This window comes from Nerophis ophidion, linkage group LG06 (genome assembly GCF_033978795.1).
Source record: "Nerophis ophidion isolate RoL-2023_Sa linkage group LG06, RoL_Noph_v1.0, whole genome shotgun sequence".
Lineage (NCBI taxonomy): Eukaryota > Metazoa > Chordata > Actinopteri > Syngnathiformes > Syngnathidae > Nerophis > Nerophis ophidion.
The window spans coordinates 55,830,735-55,848,195 of NC_084616.1; the positions used below are offsets into that span (position 1 = coordinate 55,830,735).

Here is a 17,461-nt window from a genome sequence, read left to right on the forward strand (position 1 = left end):
AAGACTCGAATTAGCTACATTTTAAAGAGTCGAAATTGAAGATAAACTGTTTCAAAGTTTAATTTTCATCTTTTTCGTGTTTTCTCCTCTATTAAACATTTCAATTAAGTGTAGCTGAGATAGGCGCCAGCGCCCCCCGCGACCCCAAAAGGGAATAAGCGGTAGAAAATGGATGGATGGATGTTTTTTTCATCATTTATTCTCTACAAAAAACCTTCCGTAAAAGGAAAAAAAATGTACGACGGAATGACAGACAGAAATACCCATTTTTTTTATATGTATAGATTTATCTATAAAAGGTAAATTGAGCAAAATGGCTATTTCAGGGAATTTATTGGCGTGTGTATCAAACTGGTAGCCCTTCGCAATAATCAGTACCCAAGAAGTAACTCTTGGTTTCAAAAAGGTTGATGACCCCTGCAATAGAGTGTGACCTCTCCCAGCTCAACAACAGTGTTTTTGGACAAATACATATTTTGTTCTGCACTGTATGCTATGCATGAATAAATGCTTAGCATGGGATGTCCAAATGTTTCTGTTCCTGCGACAGTAAGTGTCGCAAAATACTACATATTTGTAGTATTAATCAAATTGGCACACATTTGAATATTCAGATATTGCACTTTATTGCACATATAAAAACAAGCATCAAAGGTTGTAAACAAAGCAGTGCACATCTCTTACTTGTTGTACGGCACAAACGTTCCGCCATAAAGCCTTTGAAAGTCTGCATGTTATGGGACTTAAAAGTCCATGTTGCACTAGAGCTGCAGTGCACTGGAGTGAGAGCATTGCAACAAGACGGGCAGTGAAAGTGAAATGAGGAAAATAAGCTAACAGAAACTTAAAATACGTACGACTTCCTTGCTTGCTGGTTGTTGCTTTTTGTAAAGTGTCATTCAGTCTTATGTGCATGATTCTCAATAATTACATTTGACAAAACCCCAAAGAGCAAAGGTTTGAATTAGAGGTTAAAAAAAAAAGTTACATCAAATCAATAGTAACTTATAAATGTTGGATAATAAAGTTAAACAACGCCAAAGCATGAAATATCAAAGTTTGTCCATTTCAGCGTGAGCGTGCACTCAGTTTTGGTTACCTCTGTTTGCCAGGTTTTGCAGTATATATTTTTTTAGGTGGGGGATTTGTGACGTCACAGTGAGGTGGACGTACATATGTGGGCACGCTTGGTCGTATTGTGTCAGAAAGCCCCCCCCGCTGAGTCCACACAGCTGGAACTTTCGTATATTTCGTCTCGTTTCATCACCTCACACCTGCTTTATGAATATGAAATAAATATGAAATATCAAACAATCAATCAATCAATGATTATTTATATAGCCCTAAATCACTAGTGTCTCTAGTATAATAAATAAGTAAATAAATACTTCTTTGTCTTTTCGTGCACTACATTCGGGCCAAAACTAAACTGGATTAGTAGCTGAACTTCAACAGAAAACGGCGGCAACATTACGACTTGGTTTGAGGAAACATGAAGATGAGGTAGGATGAAGAATCGTTTCCATCTAATGTTGGCATGACTAGAATAGCACACACGTGCGACATGCGGGGACATAGTTGTTTGCTTTTTTATGCAGCTCTCTAGCCATCGGAGTGTGCAAGTGTATTTAATGATGTGACTGGGTGAATCTATATAATGTTTAGAAATTGTGACCGGGTGAATTTATATAATGTTTATAATGTTGTGACTGGGTGTATCTATATGATGTTTATAAATTGTGACCGGGTGAATCTATATCATGTTGTGACTGGGTGTATCTATATAATGTTTGTAAATTGTGACTGGGTGAATCTATATCATGTTTATAAATTGTGACCGGGTGAATCTATATCATGTTTATAAATTGTGACCAGGTGAATCTATATCATGTTTTGATGAAGTGAATCTATATGTTTATAATGTTGTGATGAGGTGAATCTATATAATATTTATAAATTGTGACTGGGTGAATCTATGTAATGTTTATAAATTGGGACCGGGGGAATTTATACAATGTTTATAAATTGTGACCAAGTGAATCTATATCATGTTGTGATCAAGTGAATCTATATATTTATAATGTTGTGATGAAGTGAATCTATATAATGTTCATAAATTGTGACCGGGTGAATCTATATAATGTTGTGATGAATCTACATAATGTTTATAAATTGTGACGGGGTGAATGTACTGTATATGTTTATAAATTGTGACTGGGTGAATCTATATAATGTTTATAAATTGTGACCAGGTGAATCTATATAATGTTTATAAATTGTGACCGGGTGAATCTACATCATGTTGTGATCAAGTGAATCTTTATGTTTATAATGTTGTGATGAAGTGAATCTATATAATGTATATATGTTGTGATCAAGTGAATCTATATGTTTATAAATTGTGACCGGGTGAATCTATATGTTTATAAATTGTGACCGGGTGAATCTATGTACTGTTGTGATCAAGTGAAACTATATGTTCATAATGTTGTGATCAAGTGAATCTACATTATATAATGTTTATAAATAGTGACCGGGTGAATCTATATAATGTTAATAAGTTGTGACTGAGTGAATGTATGTTTATAAATTGTGACCGGGTGAATCTATATAATGTTGTGATCAAGTGAATGTATATGTTTATAATGTTGTGATCAAGTGAATCTACATCATATAATGTTTATAAAGTGTGACCGAGTGAATCTACATAATGTTTATAAATTGTGACCGGGTGAATGTATGTTTACAAATTGTGACTGGGTGAATCTATATAATGTTGTGATCAAGTTAATCCATTTGTTTATAATGTTGTGATCATGTGAATCTACAGTATATAATGTTTATAAATTGTGACCGGGTGAATCTATATAATGTCTATGATATTGTTATGAAGTGAATATAAATGTTGTTTATAAAGTTGTGATCAAGTGAATCTATATGTTTAAAATGTTGTGACCAAGTTAATCCATATAATGTTCATAAATTGTGACCGTGTGAATCTATATAATGTTTATAATGCTGTGATCAAGTTAATCTATATAATGTTTTTAATGTTGCAATCCGGGAACGCCTCATAAAACGAACATCTTGCAGACATATTCAGAAAGTAGGTTAAAAAAGTGATTGTGGAGCGAAATTGATCCAAAACATAATCGAGACCACAACAAAATGTGTTTTAAAATAATCATAGCTCCCCTTTAACATTAGTCCATTGAACTGTTACGAATATATGTCAGTGTGATTATCATCCGGCAAAGTTTTGTTAAGTAATAATAGCTGAATTCGCAAAATTTTTGGGTCAAATACAGAGCAGAAACTTGAGATGAGGCTACCCTCTGATTGTGCAATCCATCATAAATTGGGACTCAACCTCAAACTTTTTAGTTTGCCAGCAATATAATATTTGCAAAAACACAAAGTTTCACTGCCTGTGTGACGTCTTTAATCTCCCGTCCAAAGGCAAAACCTAGTAACTCACTTCTATCTGATTTTGAGAAAACAAAGGAAAATCAATCTATCTTGATGCTGTCTTACAAAGATTTACAAAGTCATCACACGTATAGATGTTTTCTTGAGCTTTCATTTTCTTGCCGATTGAGCCATGGATTGAATCTGCTCTCATGAACGTGTGCCCTTTCTCCAGATATTTTATCACAATCTCTGGTGGGCCCCATTCTGCGTTTGCACACTGGGCAGCGTCCAGTTTTTATTTTGACCTCCACAGTTATCTGCCCAAAAGAGTATGCTAGGGGAAGAATCAAGAACAATACATTTAATGAAGGTGCTTGCAAAGTCCTGGAGCCAATCTTCCAAATATCCCCTTGTGCCATAATATCACATAATCAGGTTGACCGTCGGCCCCATTCGTGCAAATGTCTCATTGAAGACAATAAGGCGACTGACAAAGAAGCTCCGATTGGTCCCTTGAGATACTAGGTTTTTCTGTTGTATCTACGCGGTTATGTGGTAGTTGCTAGGTCCTGCCATGCGCGTAACAGCTTACTTACGGAACAAATTACAATATCGCATACACTAATGTAAAGCATATCACCTAGGAACTCCAAAATTATTATCAGCTCAGGTTTGACCAACATTCAGTTACTGAGTTTTGCCGTTGGACGGGTGTAATGTAAGTATGAAATGATTATTCTCACTAACCCGACTTTAAATTTGAGAAATGCCATAAAGTGAGGTGCACAGTACCCTGGTTGACTGTGAGGGAGCGCATGTGAGCTGACGGGCTGGCATCTTTTTACAGAGGAAAAGCGGATGAGACCTTAAAAGTAAAAGTACCTAAGGAATACTTTCACAACCAAGTAAAAGTTTTTGGGGAGAACTTTACTTTCTTGTACAAATAGAAGGTAAAGTAGTGCATTTTATAAAAGTATTTGAAAACAACTTATTTTTTTGAATTCCTGTTGTCTTTTCTTTAGATCAGTGATTCTCAAACTGCAGTACGTGTACCACTAGTGGTATGCCAAAGATTAAAGTAGAGTATTTTATTTTCCTATATTTAAACACAGTGTTACTGTTAAAACAGTGTCTAATGTTACAGTGGACAAAAATATAAAAATGTATATGATTTTTAATAAATATTAAGCCCTACGACGATACTGTATTTCAATGTTGGTCATTATGGCAGTACTTGGAGAGTGGTACATGGCGAACATAGTTTGAGAACCACTAGATTAGATACGTAGGAGCACGATAATTTAAAGTTTAAAATAGTCAGTCACATCTCTGATCTAGAAACCTTTAAAAACAAAAACATAAAAAAGAGTATTTTCCAACTGAATTGTTGTTGAGGAAGTGCACATGAAAAAGTTACGTTGGTGTGCTGATTTGAGATAATGTGTACAAGAGTTGCACATTCAGTTGTGTCTTCCACAGTATTACACTTTTTAAGGCCAAACAGCAAAGTAAAAGTTACTAACATACTGTACAAAAATATGTTCACCTTGATATCACGATCCATCTCTTTTAAGCAATAAAATAATTTAAACAAACAATGCACCAATTGCTGTTGGACCACCTGGCACAGAATCCAGCAAGAATCAGTAACTGGGCTCGTCCATGTCGTCGTCACTCCATTCAGGAGGGGCATCAGTTCCAAAGTATCGATCACCAAAGTTTCCTACAAACGTGGTTCAGGTGTGAGAACACATGCTGTGATTACAATATGCATGTTCAATGCTCACCAATGCCAGGTATGATGTGGAATAAGTCGTTGACCTTCTTGTCTACAGCCGTGGTGATGATCTTGACCTGTGGGAAGGCGTAGGCCACAGAATGGACGCCCATTTCAGCCATGAGCAGGGAGACCAAGAGGATCTTGTCCTCTTGTACGTCGTGGTCCTGCAATGCAAACATGATGGGTGCCGCTTTCTGTCCACTGCGGCAGCCAGACCGAGTACTCACCAGCAGGACTCGCACGGCCATCATGGCAGCAGCGCCGGTGGACACGGTGCAGTCCATCAGGATCACGTGATCTTCACTTATGTCTTTGGGGAGGCGCAGGTAGTGAAGCTGCGTACAAAATCCAATAAGTTCGAATGTTCAAATGTACAGGACTTTTTGATCTCCAGTGTTATATTGTTTGAAACCTGGACCTCTGGCTCTCCTGTGTCCTGGTTGGTCTGGATGAGGATTTTTCCAATGCGGACGTCTTTGCACACGGCCCTTAGTGCAGGCTCCATGGTCTCTCCAGCCCGTAAAATGGACACGCCAGTGATCTGCAGAAAACCAACATGTCAGACTGATGCCAAGACTGCAACTGAAATGTCTTGAAAATATTGTATTGACCTAATCTCTTCTTCTCAAGGCTCATTTTGTCTTTTTTCAGACAATATATTATTTTAAAAATCATTGAAAAGGGATATTAGATTTATTTTCAGTTGCTTAATGACTGCTTTATTAATCAGACGTGTCTTTAAAATACCTCCTCTGTTGTTTAATAGTTTGCACAAGCTCTGCAAAAGCCATCTCTCCCCCATCAGTGAGTGACAAGAAGAAAATATGTAATTTGCGCTCCTTGCTGGCCTGCACTTGTCTTTTTTTTTTTATAGACTTTTTTACTTGGATTAAAAAAATGCCTTATTTAGGTCAATACAACAATACAAAAAAAGGTTGGTCAATCACACATTACCCCCTTCCCGTGGAAAGTCCTGCCTTCATAATCTTCTCCCTGGGGGGTCTGGACTACATGGAGCTGAGAGAATATTTAAAGTAAAATGATTATTAATCAGAGCATTACAATATAACCATTGTCAAAATGTGCACACTTTAAATATATATAAAAAAAAGGGTCTGCACAATATTAATAAATGTGTTAAGCTCTTTAGATTGTTTTTGGTTTAATGCAAACTACTGGACGTTTATAAAATAAAAGTAAGTGGAATCATTTTGAGTATAACTGTAAAACTATGCTATAAACATCTTAGTTTACACTAAACGTTAATCTTGAATTCTAAGAAATGGGTCTGATCTTTTAAAGGTTTGCATGTACTAGAGGACCTGCAAACTTGACAGCACACGCAAAGCTGATCTGCTAAACATGTTGGGTCTGTTAAGTGAGCAAAACGAGGAGCGCATTCCTGAGTATTCATAAAATATGCAGGCTATCAGAGCGCCTACAGTACTGGAAGGAGAAGATGCAAATATAATTATTTAGCCATACAGTTTGATTTTTTAAGAATGACATTTTTCTGCAGCTGCTGTTTTGCGTCTATATTTAGTATGTCTAGAAAGGATGTACAAACTGGTGGTTGTGCATAAATAGCTGTGAGAAAGGAGGCGCTTTTTAACATATATAGACAGTCAGAAATAATAACAATAATACATTTTATTTATAAGGCGCCTTTCTGGGCACTCAAGGTCACCGTACAAAATCAAAACAATAAAATCAAATTGGATAAAAACAACAATAATAACAACAAAGATAGATAAGATAGGGTGATTACAAAGAATAAGCAGTCCGGTATAGGTGTGTTTTGAGTCTTGACTTGAAGAGGGATAATGAGTCCAAGTTGCGGAGGTCTGGTGGTAATGAGGTCCAAAGATGTGGGGCAGAGCGGCTGAAAGCTCGGGCACCCATGGTGGACAGTTTAAATAAGGGGACAGTGAGATGGATGGATGAAGAGGATCTTAGGGAATTTTTATTATTATTATTATATAGACAGTCAGAAATAAAACACTAGACATATAGTCTATTCAGCAATGTCATTTTATAATGTTATAGCTGCTGGATGACTAAAGGAGCTGATTAATTCAAATTTCAATTAATGTGCGCTAAAAAAGGGTGCTCTGTTGTAGATGCACGGCCGGACTGCTGCTAAAATGCCCACACAAAGTGTCACAGGTGCATGATACTATAAATGTGCAGTAAATGAGTGTCTCCATGGTGAAAAACACTTAGTACATGAAAACACTTCATTTAAATAAGGTTGTCTGCACCACTTATTACTATTACAGTCTTAGCAGATAACAATAACAGTACACACTATTTTCAGGCATGCGAGCACCCTTTGAAAAAAAAAAAAAGACGAACATTCAGGTAAAAATGAGGAAAATGGGCCAGACTGCCAAGCAAGCTCTGAAAGAAATTTTTGAAAATCAAGACTACATTTCCTCTTTTGGGTGTCTTTTTCACACACACATGTCCCACGTGATGTACCCCATAATTATTTATTATTTTTTGGTAGATAATTAACCAACAATTTAATTGAAAATGTAATGTAACATTCTTCAACATGCATGCAAAGAACTCAAATAACTTTTCCCATTCGGCAACCCTGTATTATAGCCACGCCCCCCCAATAGTATACTTCTGGTGCTGTGACCTCTGTTTAAATGCGTACCGTCAAAAATATACCTTCTTGCTGGCTACTAATAAATGCTCTCGAACTACAACTGGTTTAGAACTAACAGTGTACGGATTGCAATCATCCAAACATGATTAGCAGCAAAGTAGACAGCTGTCAGCTTTGTGGCTCGCAGCGCAAACGGATGCAACAGGTAAGCAAGTTCCTGCAGCGGAGACCAGCATTCAACAAATTTTTTTGGGGATCGTATTCTTTGGATATTTCATTAAAAAAATTGCAGAAGTGATATTTTGATGCGAAAATTAATGTCTAAAAACACTGAATTCCACTTTTTGCGGACATTTCATATTCCTAAATGTTATTATTTGCAAATGATGTTTAGCGCGTGGTATTTGGATCTTAGTAGATTTGACCCATTGTGTTAAACAAGTCGGTTATTGCATTTGAACAAGTTTATTACAAAAGCGAATTAATAGACAAATCTGTGGTATCCATTAGGGGTCCCGGAAAAAAAAAAATCGATTCCCACTCAAATAGTTAAAAACGTTTCTGAATCAATTAAACATTTTCCAATAATTAATTTTTGAAAATACATTCAGGAGGTGCTCACTCCCTGCACATTAACGTCATACGTCAAGTGTATACTTCTTCTCACTCCTATTCAAATATGTAAAATATGCTCAGTTGTTTTTGTTTTTTATTCTCCATTGTTTTCATTTTGTTATAATAGCCGTTAAGGCTATAGCACTGTATTGGATCATGCTTGTTCTTGTTTTTTTTTGCATATTTGAAATAAAAATATATATATCAATCAATCAATCAATCAATCAATATGTCAGGAGCCACGAGGAGCTTTTGTAACCTGTAACCTGTTTTGAAAAGGTTTTGTTATAGTTTAAATAGCAAATGTAGTATTGTTCGAAATTGGTTTGAATTTATTATAATGTTAAACTGAAACAATTATTCTGAATAGCGTGAATCAACTTTAACACAGATAGACAGACAGACAACATTCACACTCACATTCACACACTAGGGTCAAATTAGTTCCAAATGAGCAATATGTGCAAAAAATAACGTTTTCCAGTTCGAACGTTAAGTATTTTGTCTTTGCACTCTATTCAATTGACTATAGGTTGAAAAGGATTTGCAAATCATTGTATTCTGTTTTTGTTTACGATTTACACAATGGTTTTGGGGTTTGTCCAATTTGTCCAAAGTAGTTATGTATGTTTTTTGACTTGTTTATTACACCCTTTATATGGGCGCCATTAGTTGTAGAAACAAAATCAAGACAGTTCTTGTTAAGTCGTTGATGTCCCATATCTTTAACAACATTTGAGTTTGAGTTTATGTTTATTTCGAACATGCAAGCATACAACATGATATATCACAATTTCCAGTTTCTCTTTTCAACATGTTCAAAAAGGAGTAGGAAGAAGCAGAGCTTATTAAATCCTACCCCTTTTCTTTTACATAACAGTTGCTAAAACTTTAGTTCAATTCCTGTTCTCAATGTATTCACAATATACTCTGTAAGTATCACAATGAAAATAAATAAATAAATAATTGGTGAAGTAAGTTATATTCCATACGATGAGATAAGTAAGGTTATTTTGAGAATGAAAGAATGGATGGATGAATAAATTCAGAATGTTTATCATGATTCTTCTTCTTTGTACTTTGTAAACACTTTAAGTTTGAAGAGTGTCTTGAAGTGGATCATATTAGTACATTGTTTGATTGGTTTGCTTAATCCATTCCATAATTTAATTCCACAAACAGATATACTGAAGGTCTTAAGTGTTGTACGTGCGTACAAATGTTTTAAATTACATTTTTCTCTAACATTATATTTCTCCTCTTCTGTTGAGAAGAATTGTTGTATATTCTTGGGTAGCTTGTTGTAGTTTACTTTGTGTATAATTTTAGCTGTTTGCAATTTCACTATGTTGTGGAACTTCAGTATCTTTGATTCAATAAATAATGTATGTTGTATGTTCTCTATATCCAACATTATGTATTATTCTAACTGATCTTTTTTGTAGCACTGTTAGTGAATGAAGTGTACTTTTGTAATTATTTCCCCATATTTCTACACAGTAACTCAGATATGGTAACACTAGTGAGCAGTAAAGAATATGAAGTGATTTTTGGTCTAGAACATATTTGGCTTTATTCATTATTGACTTGTTTTTTGCTACTTTATGTTGTATATTTTTTATATGAGGTGTCCAGTTCAATTTATCATCAATCATTATACCTAGAAATTTGGTTTCATTTACTCTTTTAATTTCTATTCCGTCTATTTGTATTTGTGTTTGACTTTCTTTTCTACTGTTACCAAATAGCATTATTTTAGTTTTACTGAGATTCAATGATAGTCTGTTTTCGTCAAACCTTCTTTTTAATTTGTTCATTTCTTCTTTTATTATTTATATTAGCTTCGGTGTGTTCTCTCCTGAACAAAACGCTGTTGTATCATCCACAAATAATACTAACTTTAAATCTCTTGTAACTTTACAAATGTCATTTATATAGAGATTGAATAATTTAGGTCCTAGTATTGATCCCTGAGGTACACCACAGGATATATTTAGCGTTGTAGAAGTGTGTTCGCCTAGCCTCACGTAATGTTTCCTGTTCGTTAGATAACTTCTTATCCAGTTTAAGACTAACCTATGGATTTTTCTTCGCTAACGGCTAAACTATGGAATGGATTAAGCAAAGAAATCAGAGAATGTATTAAAATGATCCACTTCAAGAATCTGTTCAAACTCAAATTGTTTACAAAGTACAAGGAAGCAGAACCCTGATAAACATCTTGAACCTTATATAAAATTGAGAAAATCAACATTAATATCATAAAGGCTGAATAATAGATATCAATAACTTTTCTGTTTTGTTTGAACAGCAGTATTACAGGCACCGTTTGGAAACGGTTAAGGTATGTATATGAAAAAAACATTTTTCTTCAAAACATGTAGTGGGTGCAGCTTATACACCGCTGCAACTTGTAGTCCGCAAGATACTTAAAAACAAAGCCTTTTGAGTGAGGTCAGGTAAAACTGAGCTTTTTGGTAATGCGAAATGTGCAACATTATGTACTGTTTTTAAACTTTATATACCAACAGAACACAAAACATTGTAAAATATTCACAATGTTTCCTCTGCTTTGTGTAAGAGTGCGCTGATTTCCAAGATAATGTTCACATGTAATATATCACTTTATTAATGAACAGAGCTATCATATTGGCATGTGGCCATTTTTTTCTTGTTGGACAAAACCTTAATGACAGCTAAATGTGGTTTTGTTTGGACAGAGACTGTTTTGAAACTGTACTAATTGTTTTAACATTGGACGGTGTTGTTGAAAATAACCATGTTTGTTTGGACATATCCTAGGAGTGAGTATGTACTAAGTCAAAGTAAATGACATGTGTATTTAATCGTATATACCTGTGATGGGAGGAAGGAGAGCGCTCGCTCGATCAACAGACGCATCAACCTCTTGGAGTAAAAGATGAACTCATCACGGCTGGTTTCTCTGTTTCTAAAACAGAAAGGTGCACACGTTACGCTCTATGTAATGTCACGGTGAGATGGCAAATAAGTAGCTGTGTCCTCGCTTTCACCTGATGATGGTGTGCATGCCTCTGACCTGGGGTGTACTCTCCAGAACGCTGAGCGTCTGGGGGAGGGGCTGGGCTTGGTGAGCGGAGGCCAGGGCTGCCCTGTAACCACGGCAACAAATAGTACAGCGGGGTTGGTGCAAGGTTGAGAGGAACGGGAGGAGGGTTGGTGGGCATCAGCACCAACCACTTTTACTTGAATAACACGATGTGCACGGTGAGAAAAACACACACATGCCACAAAGCATTTTGTTATTGCAGGTGTAAAGCAGCTAGGGATCACTTTGAAAAAGCAGAAACACAAAAAGATCAAAGCACACAGTGTCACTGTTAGCATACTTAGGTGGACAATTACAAAAGAAAAGAGACCATGATGTTGGGATGATTTGAAACTAAGATCAATAACATATTATTGAATTATGTTTCCAAATGATTAGTTTTGCATCTTTCGGTCTCAATTAATTGTAATGATTCTTGAAGATTCTACACTCAGTGTAGATGAGTTTGGATAGATTTGTTAGCCCTTGGCCGCAAACACACAGTTACAACCAGTGATGATGTCATGGTGACATCATCACGCTGCAAACAGCTACAATGCCACTGTCACTGAGATCACGTTATTAATGCCAGATGCAACAAAAAGACAAATCATAGCAATTCTGCTCACATATCCCAGCGAAGTTTCCTCTATGGGGAGAATTTTGGACGAAAGACAACGGCGACAACAGAGGAGACACAGAAAGATGAAGAGCAGATAAGGGGAAGAGAAATGAAAGGGCACAACATTACGATGGATGAATGGATGAAGAACAAGTCTCACAGTAAAGAGACTTAAAGAGGTTATCATCGTAACGCTCTTTGGAGGTAATTACTTGGGCTATTGTTATTTATATGAATTGCACAAACTACCCTATGGCTGCCATCTATTTCAAGTCTAGAGGTTGGTAATCAGCACACTTCCTGTGACTAGAGCCATCTCACTTCCTCTGTCTGTGTGTGTACGTTAGTCTCGGTTGTTGTGGCTGTTATTGAATGGAAGCACAAACTCAGTACTGGAAACTTTCTTCGCGGTCGACAATGGCTGCCAAATGATCTCTCCGGCGGTTTTTTTTAGTTATTGTTGCGGTCCCGTACTTGTGTCATCCCTTAGTGTATTTTTAGACTAAAAGAGTGTGTGTGTGTTGTCTTTTGTTTGAAATAAATGCATTACATTAAAGGCCTGCTGAAATGAGATTTTCTTATTTAAACGGGAATAGCAGGTCAATTCTATGTGTCATACTTGATCATTTCGCAATATTGCCATATTTTTGCTGAAAGGATTTAGTAAAAAACATCGAAGATAAAGTTCACAACTTTTGGTCGCTAATAAAAAAAGCTCTGCCTTTACCGGAAGTATGTGCGCGTGACGTCACGAGTTGCAGGGCTCCACACATATTCACATTGTTTATAATGGGAGCCACCAGCAGTAACGGCAATTCGGACCGAGAAAGTGACAATTTCCCCATTAATTTGAGCGAGGATGAAAGATTCGTAAATGAAGATATTGATAGTGAAGGACTAGGAAAAAAAAAAAAAAAAAGTGACGGCTCCGGGCGGCGGCAGTGTGAGCGTTTCAGATGTAATTAAACACGTTTACTAGGATAATTCTGGAAGATCCGTTATCTGTTTATTGTTTTAATAGTGTTTTAGTGAGCTTGTAAAGACATACCTCGAGGTCAGATGGCTGCGGTGAACACGCAGTGTCTCAGAGAGAAGCCGAGGAGCCAAGCTCATAGCTGCATTTTTTGACAGCCGCTGCAGGACGACGAATAATCCATTGATGTCTCCGGTAAGATATATATCACAATTTTCCCATCCAAACACATGCTAGTTGACGTAGAGAAAACATGTTCGCTTGACCGCTCTGCTTCACAACAAACAAAGAAACACCAGCTGTGTCTCGGTGCTAAAGACAGCTGCAATCCACCGCTTTCCACCAACAGCATTGTTCTTTATAGTCTCCGTTATTAAATGAACAAATTGCAAAACATTCAGCAACACAGATGTCCTAAATACTGTGTAATTACGCGATGAAGAGAGACGACTTTTAGCCGTGTTTGGTGCTGAGCTAATATTTCCTGACAGTCCGTGACGTCACGCGTACACGTCATCATTCCGCGACGTTTTCAACAAGAAACTCGCGGGAAATTTAAAATTGCAATTTAGTAAACTAAAAGCCCGTATTGGCATGTGTTGCAATGTTAATATTTCATCATTGATATATAAACTATCGGTAGTAGTTGGTTTCAGTAGGCCTTTAAATGCTAGCTACTCTACGCTGTCTAATCTAATTTGTTACGAAGTAAGAAAGATGTTTTAGTATGGCTCAACTGTGTGTAAAATTGGCCTTCAGATGCGACGGCAGGTGATGCCACATGGCAGCCAGCAGATTTGTGAAAGGCAGATGTTGTCGTTGCTTCCCTCTCTTTTTTCTCCCCTTCTGACAGTAAAAGGATGATGCAGTTTGGGAAAGATGGCGGATGTTGAGGAGAGAATGATAGACAGGATAAAGGCCACTCTACCTGACGCTGAGCTCGCGCTGTGAGCCGTTGAAGGTTGTGGGATGAGGGAGTGGCGGGGAAAGGGTGGGAGAGCAATTTATCATGAGTGTGTGAGTGCACACGTTGATCGAGGGGACATTGAATGTGCCTCTGGTAAACAAATTCACATTCTACTATTTTGGAAAATGACTAAATATCACATATGTATTCAACACATACAGTATTTATCCCACAGATGACCATTTACTGTAAATGACATCTTCTAAAATGAGTAATTACATTTTCTTCATGAGCAACATACTTTTGAGGAAAGCAACTACAGAAACTGTTCCTAAAAGTTTTGAACTTTGGTGAACATGAAAATTCCACACTATTGAACATTATGGTTTTTATCATGAATAATTAACAAAATACAATTGATCATTTTGATTGCTTGTAATTGGTACATAACAGTGATTAATATTTTCAGCAAATCAATCCAAATATAAAAACCAGATGATGGGAGAGGGCCTCATTTTATGCAGTACAATTTTCTTCCACTAGAGGGAGCTATTCAGCAAGGTAATTGATCTCAAAATACACGTAAATAAAGAGACATACATTTACCTAGGGATGCACAATTATGGCCAAACATTATGGCCAATTGCTCCAGCATTGGCTAAGCTAATTCTAAAAATAAATGTTCTATATAAAATTACAGAAGGTGCCTTTTGTCTATTTAGTGTACAAATAATTTAAAACGCTGAGATGTACAAACCCCGTTTCCATATGAGTTGGGAAATTGTGTTAGATGTAAATATAAACGGAATACAATGATTTGCAAATAATTTTCAACCCATATTCAATTGAATATGCTACAAAGACAACATATTTGATGTTCAAACTGATTAACTTTTTTTTGTGCAAATAATTATTAACTTTAGAATTTGATGCCAGCAACACGTGACAAAGAAGTTGGGAAAGGTGGCAATAAATACTGATAAAGTTGAGGAATGCTCATCAAACACTTATTTGGAACATCCCACAGGTGTGCAGGCTAATTCGGAACAGGCGGGTGCCATGATTGGGTATAAAAGCAGCTTCCAAGAAATGCTCAGTAATTCACAAATAAGAATGAGGCGAGGGTCACCACTTTGTAAGTAAATTGTCTAACAGTTTTAGAACAACATTTCTCAATGAGCTATTGCAAGGAATTTAGGGATTTTACAATCTACTTTCCATAAAACCATCAAAAGGTTCAGAGAATCTGGCAAAATCACTGCACGTAAGCGAAGATATTATGGACCGTTGATCCCTCAGGTGGTACTGCATCAAAAACCAACATCACCGTATAAAAAGGATATCACCACATGGGCTCAGGAACACTTCATAAAACCACTGTCAGTAACTACAGTTGGTCGCTACATCTGTAAGTGCAAGTTAAAACTCTACTATGCAAAGCCAAACCCATTTACAACAACACCCAGAAAAGCCGCCGGCTTCGCTGGTCCCGAGCTCATCTAAGATGGACTGATGCAAAGTGGAAAAGTGTTCTGTGATCTGACAAATCCACATTTAAAATTTTATTTGGAAACTGTGGACATGGTGTCCTCCGGAACATAGAGGAAAATAACCATCCGGATTGTTATAGGCGCCAAATTCAAAAGCCAGCATCTGTGATGGTATGGGGGTGTATTAGTGCCCAAGGCATGGATAACTTACACATCTGTGAAGGCACGATTAATGCTGAATGGTCCATACAGGTTTTGGAGCAACATATGTTGTCATCCAAGCAACATTATCATGGACACCACTGCTTATTTCAGCAAAAAAATGGCAAGCCACATGTTACAACAGCGTGGCTTTGTGTAAAAGAGTGCGGGTACTTTCCTGGCTCGCCTGCAGTCCAGACCTGTCTCCCATCAAAAATGTGTGGCTTATTATGAAGCGTGAAATACGACAGTGGAGACCCCGGACTGTTGAACGACTAAAGCTCTACATAAAACAAGAATGGGAAAGAATTTCACTTTCAAAGCTTCAACAATTAGTTTCCTCAGTTCCTAAACACCCGATTGTAGTTGAGATAGGCGCCAGCGCCCCCCGCGACCCCGAAAGGGAATAAGCGGTAGAAAATGGATGGAGTTCCCAAACGTTTATTGAGTGTTGTAAAAAAAAAAAAGGTGATGTAACACAGTGGTGAACATGCCGTTTCCCAACTACTTTGGCACGTGTTGCAGCAAAGAAATTCTAATTTATTATTATTTGAAAAAAAAAAACTAAGTCAGTTTGAACATCAAATATCTTGTCTTTGTAGTGCATTCAATTGAATACGGGTTGAAAAGGATTTGCAAATTGTTGTATTCCGTTTATATTTACATCCAACACAATTTGTAAACGGGATTCGTACTAGGACAAGCAGAGCAATACTCTAACTCATGCAGTCATATTTAACAGGTGTGTGTGCGTGTGCTTCAGATGAAATGTGTGACCATTCTCACCTCCTCCAGCTGACTGTGGACGTGCTGCACTATCAAATCAATGGCCACCATGTTGCCACCACCTGACAGGATAACAGAAAACAGAGTAATAATTTATGCCTTCATTCTGCTGGTCACTTATTTAAACAAAACCAGTCATCACAGTAATTGACATGCAAATGTGTCCAAAAGAAAGTAAAACGTACCACGAGGCACTACAATATCAGCCAGGCGCATGGTGGGCTCGATGTACTGTTCAAAGGCCGGCTTGACAAACTTGTTGTACTGTTTGATGACGCCCTCGATGTCACGGCCTCTCTCGGTTATGTCCCTCCTCAGCCGCCGCACTAGCCGGATGTCTGAGTCTGTGTCTACAAAGATTTTCATGTCCAGCAACTGAAAAGGAAAATGTTTATACATGCACTTACAAAATAAACATCTGGAGTCATGTGCTTTTACAGGTCAGCAGAACTTCAAAAACGGACCAATAACATGCCCCCATACCTGCAAGAGATCTTTATCTGCAAAGGCCATGATCCCCTCAAAGATGATAACACTAGCTCCATATACTGTTTTCTGTGAAGGACATGAGGGTGGGGAATTACATGATTATCTTTGGGACAATTATAAAAGTTACTTGGAATGCACTAAAATAGGTACAGTGGGGCAAAAAAGTATTTAGTCAGCCACCGATTGTGCAAGTTCTCCCACTTAAAATGATGACAGAGGTCTGTAATTTTCATCATAGGTACACTTCAACTGTGAGAGACAGAATGTGAAAAAAAAAAACAAGAATTCACATTGTAGGAATTTTAAAGAATGTATGTGTAAATTATGGTGGAAAATAAGTATTTGGTCAACCATTCAAAGCTCTCACTGATGGAAGGAGGTTTTGGCTCAAAATCTCACGATACATGGCCCCATTCATTCTTTCCTTAACACGGATCAATCGTCCTGTCCCCTTAGCAGAAAAACAGCCCCAAAGCATGATGTTTCCACCCCCATGCTTCACA

General features: G+C 37.1%; 1 protein-coding gene across 6 annotated transcripts in view; it reads right to left on the reverse strand.

The window, feature by feature from the left end:
• Positions 1 to 601: 601 nt before the first annotated feature.
• The window catches only part of LOC133554990 (uridine-cytidine kinase-like 1), a 46,596-nt gene continuing 29,736 nt past the window's right edge, over positions 602 to 17,461 (reverse strand). For 2 of the 6 annotated variants that reach the window (XM_061904363.1, XM_061904361.1), the window contains exons 5-15: positions 16,953 to 17,024; positions 16,655 to 16,844; positions 16,470 to 16,531; positions 12,120 to 12,139; positions 11,456 to 11,554; positions 11,280 to 11,373; positions 6,146 to 6,208; positions 5,604 to 5,732; positions 5,419 to 5,526; positions 5,199 to 5,355; positions 602 to 5,134 (exon numbers count right to left, since the gene is read on the reverse strand). In XM_061904363.1, the coding sequence (XP_061760347.1) occupies positions 5,055 to 5,134; positions 5,199 to 5,355; positions 5,419 to 5,526; positions 5,604 to 5,732; positions 6,146 to 6,208; positions 11,280 to 11,373; positions 11,456 to 11,554; positions 12,120 to 12,139; positions 16,470 to 16,531; positions 16,655 to 16,844; positions 16,953 to 17,024 (1,074 nt within the window). In that variant the 3' untranslated portion in view covers positions 602 to 5,054. Of the gene's footprint in view, positions 5,135 to 5,198; positions 5,356 to 5,418; positions 5,527 to 5,603; positions 5,733 to 6,145; positions 6,209 to 11,279; positions 11,374 to 11,455; positions 11,555 to 12,119; positions 12,140 to 14,013; positions 14,031 to 16,469; positions 16,532 to 16,654; positions 16,845 to 16,952; positions 17,025 to 17,461 lie in introns of all 6 variants that reach the window. The other 4 variants (XM_061904364.1, XM_061904365.1, XM_061904362.1 and 1 more) reach the window with 4 other exon arrangements.